This window comes from Zeus faber (genome assembly GCF_960531495.2).
Source record: "Zeus faber genome assembly, chromosome: 4".
NCBI lineage: Eukaryota > Metazoa > Chordata > Actinopteri > Zeiformes > Zeidae > Zeus > Zeus faber.
The window spans coordinates 24,990,275-24,998,878 of record NC_137191.1 but is presented as its reverse complement, the minus strand read 5'-3'; the positions used below and the strand labels follow the sequence as shown (position 1 = coordinate 24,998,878).

The window sequence follows — 8,604 nt, the reverse complement described above, 5'->3', positions numbered from 1 at the left end:
CGCCGGGAGAGGAGAGGAAGTTATGAGGAGCTTTTAAACTGATTAAGACCTTAATGAGAAGAGATGACATGACCTCGGGCGATTCGGGTGATCCCAACCCCGTGACTTGGAGAAATCGTGGAAAACGACCTCGAAAACCGGAAATGGATCTATCGAATCGTTCTGGCCAGGTTATCATGCCGTGAGGGAAGGCGAAAGGCATTCGAATTGAACGGCCACATGGAGAAGTTGGAAAGCCGATCAAAGACGCATCGAGCAAAAAACCCGGAGACAATGTCGTCATCGCCGTATTTCCCACATGTGGCTGCACTTAGGAAGACTTATCGCAGGCGTTCCGTCAAGGTCAAGGACCTTTTTCCCCCCCGAAATACGGCGTCCTCTAACGGTGTTTGGAGCGATGGGCTGAGATCCGTGGCTCAAGTCCATTGTCTTTTCATTCGCTTTAGCGACCAATGACATCGAAACACAAACATGAAATGAGCCTCCACTCACCCTTGAGAGACGAAGATGCTGCTCGAGTTGGAGATGTGCTTCCCAGCGCTGAGATCCACCGGCGGCAAGGTCGTACGTTGTTGTAGTCCCATGCGCCCCAAACCTCTCCACTCTTTCTTTTCTCCCTCTCTCTCTCTCTCTCTTCCTCTCTCTCTTTCTCTCTCTCTCTCTCTCCAGCTGTAATGTAATGTAATTAGGCGGAGAATGTGGAGCTGCTGAGTACAACCGCTCTATTTGCGAAAGGTTAAAAAACTTTGCTACGCACTTCTTCACACCGTCACACCCCCTCCCTCTCTCTCCCTCTCTCTCCCCCTCTCTCTCTCTCTCTCTCTCTCTCTCTCTCTCTCTCGAACGTGCGCGCGCACACACACACACGCTGAGATCCAGCTGCTACCAGATGTGATTTACATGACTCTAACTCCAAATACTAATGTTTTGATTTCCCTTCTTTAGTTGTTTCTTCTCGTCTTGTGTCGTCCCTTCCTCCCCTCCCTCATCCCTCCATCCCCAGGTGACGGAGGTCATCGGACGACGTGATGACTCTGTGCGGCTATAAGTGTGGGAAGGAGCATTGTCGCAGGCCCTCCCTTCCTGCGGCTGTCAGGCTGTATAACCAATAGTGCACCCAGTAGACCACACGCACACGCGCACACACGCACACACACACACACACACACACACACACACACACACACACACACACACACACACACACACAGTGAAATATCCCAAGTGCAATTGTTTTATCAAAATGTGTGCAATACTCTTTAATACTCTGTTTCCTATTTATGTCTTTTTTACCTAGGTATATATTTTTATGTAGTTATGTATTTTATATGTGTTTATAGTGCTTACCTTGATTCTTACTTACTTTTAGTTACTGCAACTCTTTATTGATGCTTATTTTCTGTCACTTGTTGCTGCTGTAACTGTGCACATTTCCCCGTTGTGGGACTAATAAAGCTTTATCTCTCTCTCTCTCTCTCTCTCTCTCGCTCTCTCTCTAAGAGCCCCCGGTGCACACTACAACCTTTCCTCGGCTGCTCTTTAAACTTTGACCCGAGGAAGAAATACAGAGACCTTTGACCCGCAGGAGATTTTTTTATCTTCTTTCTAGAATGCAGGAGGGTCAAGGGAGAAGGCGAGAGGAAGGGATTGGGGTTTTTTTTTCTCCATGTTTTTCTAAGCAAGGGATATAATAGAGCCTTTGCAAATATCATTCGCTTTTGTTCATCTCACAAAAGAGTGAGCGAGAGAAGAGACGACGAGATGTAAAAAACGGAACAAATGATTTCCATTGACTGGCATCCAGATGTCCACGCTGCTCCCTCTCTCCCTCTTTCACGCCCCCTTTCCCTCCCCTCGCTGTTGTGCCTGATATGAGGTCAGAGTTTGCCACAAGATCTTTCTAAAAAAAGATGGTGGGGAAATGGGAGGAGGAGGAGGGTGGAGGAGAGGTGTGGAGAAGAAGAGGGGCCAGAGGGGGAAGACAGATGGAGAGACACTCAGACAGACAGGCACTGAGACAGGGAGACAGACACCCAGACGGACAGAAACTCAGGCAGACGGACAGACAGACACTCACTCAGAAGGACAAACACTCAAGCAGACAGACAAACAGACACTCACTCAGCCAGACAGACAGACAGAGAGAGAGACCAACAGACAGACACTCGGACAGACAGACACTCGGACAGACAGACAGACACTCAGACAGACAGACACTCACTCAGACAGACAGACAGACATGCAGACAGGCAGACAGACACTTAGATAGACAGACATACAGATAGACAGACACACAGACAGACAGACATGTAGACAGGCAGACAGACAGACACTCAGACAGACAGACAGACAGACAGACACTTAGACGGACAGGCACTCAGGCAGACAGACAGACAGAGACACTCACTCAGACAGACAGAGAGACAAACAGACAGACAGACACACAGACAGACAGAGAGACAGACACTCACTCAGACAGATAGAAAAAAGACAGAAAGACAGACACACGGACAAACAGACCAACAGGCAGACACTGAGACATACAGATGGACAGACATTCACTCAGACAGACATTTAGTCAGACAGACAGACAAATAGACAGACAGACAGAGAGACAGAAAGACAGACACTCAGTCAGACTGACAGATACTCACTCAGACAGACAGACACTCAGACAGACAGAGAGACAGACAGACAGACACTCAGACAGACTGACAGACAGACAGACACTCAGACAGACAGAGAGACAGACAGACAGACACTCAGACAGACTGACAGACAGACCTGCAGCCAGACAGACACTCAGACAGACATGCAGACAGACAGACACTCAGAGACAGAAAGACAGACACTCAGTCAGACTGACAGATACTCACTCAGACAGACAGACAAATAGACAGACAGACAGACACTCACTCAGACAAACAGACAGACACTCAGACAGACAGCAATCAGACAGACTGACAGACAGACAGACAGAGAGACAGACAGACAGACACTCAGACAGACTGACAGACAGACCTGCAGACAGACAGACACTCAGACAGAAGACATTAAGACAGACACAGACAGACACTCGCTCAGACGGACAGACAGATAGACAGACAGACTGACGGACACTCACGCAGACAGACAAAGAGACACTCAGACAGACAGACAGTTATGAATCACTTCATTCTCTTGCTCTGAGTGACGGATGAAGGGAAAGCGGTTGAGAGGAGGCTGACAGAAACTCAGACAGACAGACAGACACTCAGACATGCAGACAGACAGACTGACACTCACTCAGACAGACAGACAGACAGACATGAATCACTTCATCCTCCTGCCCTGAGTGACGGATGAAGGGAAAGCGGTTGAGAGGGAGCTGATTGACACTCAGACAGACAGACCGACAGACACGCTGACAGACACGCTGACAGACAGACAGACAGACAGACAGACGTATATGAATCACTTCATCCTCTTGCTCTGAGTGATGGATGAAGGGAAAGCGGTTGGGTGGAGGCTGTCGCGCTGCCAATAACACCTGGTTCAGATTAAGTTAAAAAAAAGTGTGATGTCACCTTCATAGGATTCCATTCCCTCTCTCACATGTGCACGCGGCACGCTCTCATTTCCTGCTGGAGTCTTTTCCTCTACTTTCCGCCTTTTCCCCCCAGAAATTGATTGTTTAATATGTTGGATGAGAGCCAACAAACATGAATATCACAAATCCCGATAATGATGAGGACATGTGGCATTGAAGGTCCCGTATTATCCGAATTGAAAGTTACAGTCCATCAGATGGTCTGTGTTGGGTGGATGACACTACAAGTCCCGCGATTCTATTCAGACGTTTTTTTGTTCTCAACATCGGTGTTTACTTTGCCTTTGCTCTCAGATGCTCACTTTCTTTCCTGCAATGTCTGCCTTCTTCTGACCCATTGTTTTGTTGCCGTTTCTCTCGGTCACTTGAGGCGGTGGGGATATTTCTGTCATCCAAGGGTGCTAATCTTTTTCATGAACACTGATCCATATCGACAGTTTGCCGACCACGACGCTGGTTGAGCTCAGTCGCCGCTGCTGCCTCTCACTTCTCATGCGTGTCCATCATCAGTGGCGGACCCCGCCACCAACAATTGAAGCGGCATACAGTACAAAGGAGCACACAGGCATAGTGAAAATACATTGATGGCTGTTTTGTATCAGTTGCTAAATAAATATGAGATAAAAATCAAATATGGGAACTTGTTTTATACAAAATAATCATACAGATTTCCAGTTTAAGTCCTTTTGTGTCATTCAACAACTGCGCAACTTTCTCACAGAGGGGCTCAAGTGACTTCACGTTTCTCATAGGGGGATTTATTTTCAAGGTAAAGTGAAAACGTTGATATTAGCAAATACTTCACATCCTTTTGCCTTATAGAGACCGTTCTGACCACATAACGGACAAAGCGTTTAGAAAGGCTTGCATCAAACTAAATGAGACTTGTGATTCATTCCTTTATGTTAAACTTATGTTAAGCTTTCAGTTAAAAAAAAAATTAAAGGGGTTAAGAAATTTAGGGTTAAGCAATTGGAAGATTTTTTTTTTTTCACAAGACACTTTAGGGAAGTTGCTATGAAAAAAAAAAACAAAAAAAAAACAGGAAGCCCGCTATTGCGACTTTTCAGAAAGTAAAATAATGAGAAAGACGAGATAAATTGAAGCACATTTCTGGAAACCACTGCACAAGATTCACACTACATGATTTGGAAGAAGGACATTCTGCCTCCTGTGGAAATAAACCTTTCTTTTAATACTTCCATGGGTACCAAAGGAAGCCGGCATCTCTTCAAAATATTTGTATTTCATTTACTTTGTCCATGGATCTACGCTGGAAGTAAGAAACTATCAGTTTATGTGTGTGTGCTACTCTTCAGAATCAGAATCAGAATCCGCAATATATTTAGATATATGGCGGAATATATTTTATATTATAGACTGTATATGGCCAATTATATTTCGATACAATTTATCATGGTGCGTTTCTCTACAGACATTTAGAATTTTTTTTAATTGGCTTAACAGTGTGAAAAAAAAGGATAAAATAAAATAAAAAAATATTAAATAAAAAATAACAAATGTTTATGTTTTAATGAATAAAAAGTTAAATACAAATACGAATATAAATTGTGAATACACACCAATAGTGGAAAAATACAAAACAGAAATGTACAGAAAATACAAAATGTGCTTGAAGTTAAGAGAAATTTGCACCGATTTTTAGAATGTGTGAGTTTTACACTCTCATCTCTAAATGAAGTAAATAGAACTAGTTTGATTATTATTATTATTATTATTATTATTATTATTATTATTATTATTATTATTATTATTATTATTATTGTTGTTGTTGTCAGGGGAGCTCTATTATTTTTGATGAAAAACTGCTGTCAGTAGTCTATGAATGTCATGGATCTGCTGCACTCACAGACAAGATGAATAAACTCTGTATTCGGGGTGGTCCCGACATGCTGTCCAAGTTTGATCCACATCAGTCCATTATTGTGGAATAATTTAGCAAAAAGAATGTATTTTTTTATCATCGCTTACCATCGTGCCCCCGCAAATGATGCTCACACAGGGTCACATGATAGCATTGCAGTCTAGTGACTGGTCAACAACCGGGTCTGCACCAAGATGGCCGCATGTGTAGATGGGACTGACGTCAGATTTTTATGGATGTCATGGAAGATTTGTATTTGTGGCAGTCAGAATTTATAGACATTCCAGAGATATTATGTATACACTCTTCTTAAATTATAATTATTGGTAACAATGACATAAGCAATCACATAATACAAGGAACATCGAAGGACTGACTATTATTATTATTATTATTATTATTATTATTATTATTATTATTATTAATAATAATAATAATAATAATAAAAACACTGAATTTTATTTTGAAATTGAGGGACTGTGCAAAATGTAGATTAGGTTTTAGAAGCATATAGACCTAGATTGAGTGATTTTACACAAAAAGCTATTGAACTTAGAAAATTGAGTCATGTGATTTGCAGACAGTCCCTAATACTCAATTGAAACAGCAACTGACTCATAAGACTCATCATCCGAATCCTACAAACGACAACAACAAACTGGAAGTCCATTCATTCCTATAGAGTTTGATTCTGCACACAAAATGCTGTGATTCATTGAGGTGCAGAATTTCCGTATGCGTTCAAGGCGTTGGGATGCAATCAAATCTCCAAATTTCCAACTCATTCCACAAGTTTCGGTTTAACACTACGACCGACCATCATTCAATTTTTTTATTGGAACTGGGATTTAAACTAAGTAAATTCGTCACATACCTGTATATAAAATAATGATGTTATAAATGTTATAAATGTTAATGTTGGATGTCACCATATTCACTTTCAATAAATATATTTTTATATGAGTGCATCGTGTTTATTTTTATTTTCTTCGCACTTTACAAACTCTACAAAGGGGGTTTTAAACTCATTTGTGAAAAATGGCATAATGTCCAGCTGAGCAAACTACTCGCTGTTGTACTGGAGAAAACAAGCTTTCCCATTTTCCCTGACATATTTTGTGATGCGAAACCCAGATACAGTATCCGAGAGCTGCTCGGGGGGAAGATGCATTTTCGGATTCAGTGTGAAGTGGACTTTACTGTCACAGACTGGGCTCTGAGACTGTCTCTCTTGTGTCGCAGGTGTCATGGTGACAGACAGGGTGTACGTGGCCCTCGCAGGCCACAACCTCTCCATTGAACTCCAGGTGAACCAACTCATCAACGATAGCATCAACCTTTTGACATGTTTCTCGCCACAGAAACAAGTGCTGTACCAGACCGTGGTCAACGCAGACGGTGGCATAGTGAGGCACGTCAAACACAGTTTTATACAAGAAAACCTACAGCGCATAAATTCAGGGGAATCCCACTGTGAGTTCCAAAATTCCAGGGCGTATTGGGTTCTTCTGGTGAGAGGTGAGTGAGACTGATAAACTAAATTGTTAAATGAATAAATATCAGGTTGAACCGTATTCTTGATGGTGTCTTGACAAAACATTTGGACGGAAACAGATGGAAGCTATAGCCAGATGCAGGTTTTAGGTAATAAAAGGGGATGAAAAAAATGATGAAATTACATACAACTTTACCCAAAATATCAGATATATTCACGATGCTAAATGGTGATTTTAATAAAAAGGTCATCCATGGCATGAATGCATGTTTGTTTTCCAGATGAGGGCTTCGTGCAGCCAGTAAACAGCGAACTCGTCATTCTGGGTGTCCTTACTTGCGTGCTGCTCTTTTCCACCGTGGCCGGATTGGTGTACTTATTCAGAGGACACAGAGTAAGACCTGGGATCTCAACGGTTTGGAGTGTGTAGTAAGTGTGTATAAGGGGGAGGAATCTTATCTAACGGCAAACATATTGTCCTCTCCAGGGGAACGTGCCCTCGGAAGCCAGACTCGACAAGAAAGCGGAGCAAAAAAGGGAAGAAAGTCGTGAGGAAGAGGAAGACGACAGCAAGAACTCAGCAGCTGCTTCCAACGCCTTCTATGCTGTACGTACGTCTCGCAGCACAAATGATTTAACGCAGCCGCGCTGCCCGATGTGTTGTTGTGACGTGGCGGTGTGCTCGTCTCTCTCCAGAGCCTGCAGCCTCGTCCCAGGTCCATCTATGACGTGCTTCATCCCTCGGCCACCGCCAGGCAGGAGACTGAGAGCCGAGTAGAGCCCAAGTCAAAGGCACACAAAGGAACAGTGAGTGTCAATTCCACTGCACTGAAACAGATTAGAATCGTTGAGATTTGCATTAAAATCCAATGGCTGATCATCTTCTCTCACCTTCCACAGACGGAGCAGACGCTGTACAACCAAGACAAGGGAGTCTTTGAGTCTTTCTATGAGAATTTCGAATAATTTTAATGAAAATTTTGTGTATTTTTGTACATTTAGTTTTTGAGGCTCTTACGCCTTTTTTATGCTTCTCGTTTCTGTACAACAATGCACCAATTATTACCATGAAAATGTTGGCCAATCTTAAATCAAATAAACAGATTCAGATTTTCAGATTCTCATCTCTTATTTTTATTATATCCAGTTAATAATAATAATAATAATAATAATCTTCTTCTTCTTTCGGCTGCTCCCATTAGGGGTCGCCACTGGCCTCTCTCACTTTTCCACCAAACTGTCCAACCTGAGCTGTCCCTCTAATGTACTCCTTCTTCATCCTGTCCATCCTTTTCACTCCCAATGAAAATCTCTACATCCTCAACTCTGCCACCTCCAGTTCAGCCACCTGCCTTTTGGTCAGTGCCTCCGCCTCTAAACCGTACAACATGGCTGGTCTCACTACCGTCCTGTAGACCTTCCCCTTCGCTCCTGCTGGAACCCTTCTGCCACAGATCACTCCGGACTCTGTTCTCCACCTGCTCCACCCTGCCTGTACTCTCTTCTTCACCTCTCTCCCGCACTCTCCGCTGCTTTGGATGGTTGAAACCCAAGCACTTGAACTCATCCGCCTTCTCCACCTCCACTCCCTGCATTCTCAGCTTTTCGCCGCCCCCCCTCCCATTCAGGCACATG

At 43.3% G+C, this 8,604-nt stretch overlaps 2 protein-coding genes across 2 annotated transcripts in view; one reads left to right on the top strand and one right to left on the bottom strand.

Annotated features, from left to right (window-relative positions):
* LOC307229504 (uncharacterized protein) overlaps positions 1-760 on the bottom strand; it is a gene marked incomplete at its 3' end in the record, with an annotated part of 3,135 nt that extends 2,375 nt beyond the window's left edge. Inside the window, exon 1 of the mRNA XM_079999502.1 lies at positions 493-760. Within this exon, the coding sequence (XP_079855628.1) occupies positions 493-584 (92 nt within the window). The 5' untranslated portion in view covers positions 585-760. The remainder of the gene's footprint in view (positions 1-492) is intronic.
* A 4,020-nt stretch (positions 761-4,780) lies between these two features.
* Positions 4,781-8,027, top strand: nfam1 (NFAT activating protein with ITAM motif 1). The gene is made up of 6 exons (XM_079998634.1): positions 4,781-4,868; positions 6,717-6,992; positions 7,251-7,363; positions 7,457-7,576; positions 7,666-7,776; positions 7,870-8,027. The coding sequence occupies exons 1-6, from the start codon at positions 4,793-4,795 to the stop codon at positions 7,933-7,935; spliced, it is 762 nt and encodes a 253-aa protein (XP_079854760.1). The 5' UTR covers positions 4,781-4,792; the 3' UTR covers positions 7,936-8,027.
* Positions 8,028-8,604: the final 577 nt, after the last annotated feature.

Bases quoted from the DNA above. Each gene is read 5' to 3' on its own strand.
- nfam1 (XM_079998634.1), top strand. From the start codon at position 4,793: ATGGGTACCAAAGGAAGCCGGCATCTCTTCAAAATATTTGTATTTCAT. The intron at 7,364-7,456 runs GTAAGACCTGGG...TGTCCTCTCCAG, and splicing joins ACTTATTCAGAGGACACAGA to GGGAACGTGCCCTCGGAAGC. The intron at 7,577-7,665 runs GTACGTACGTCT...GTCTCTCTCCAG, and splicing joins CTTCCAACGCCTTCTATGCT to AGCCTGCAGCCTCGTCCCAG.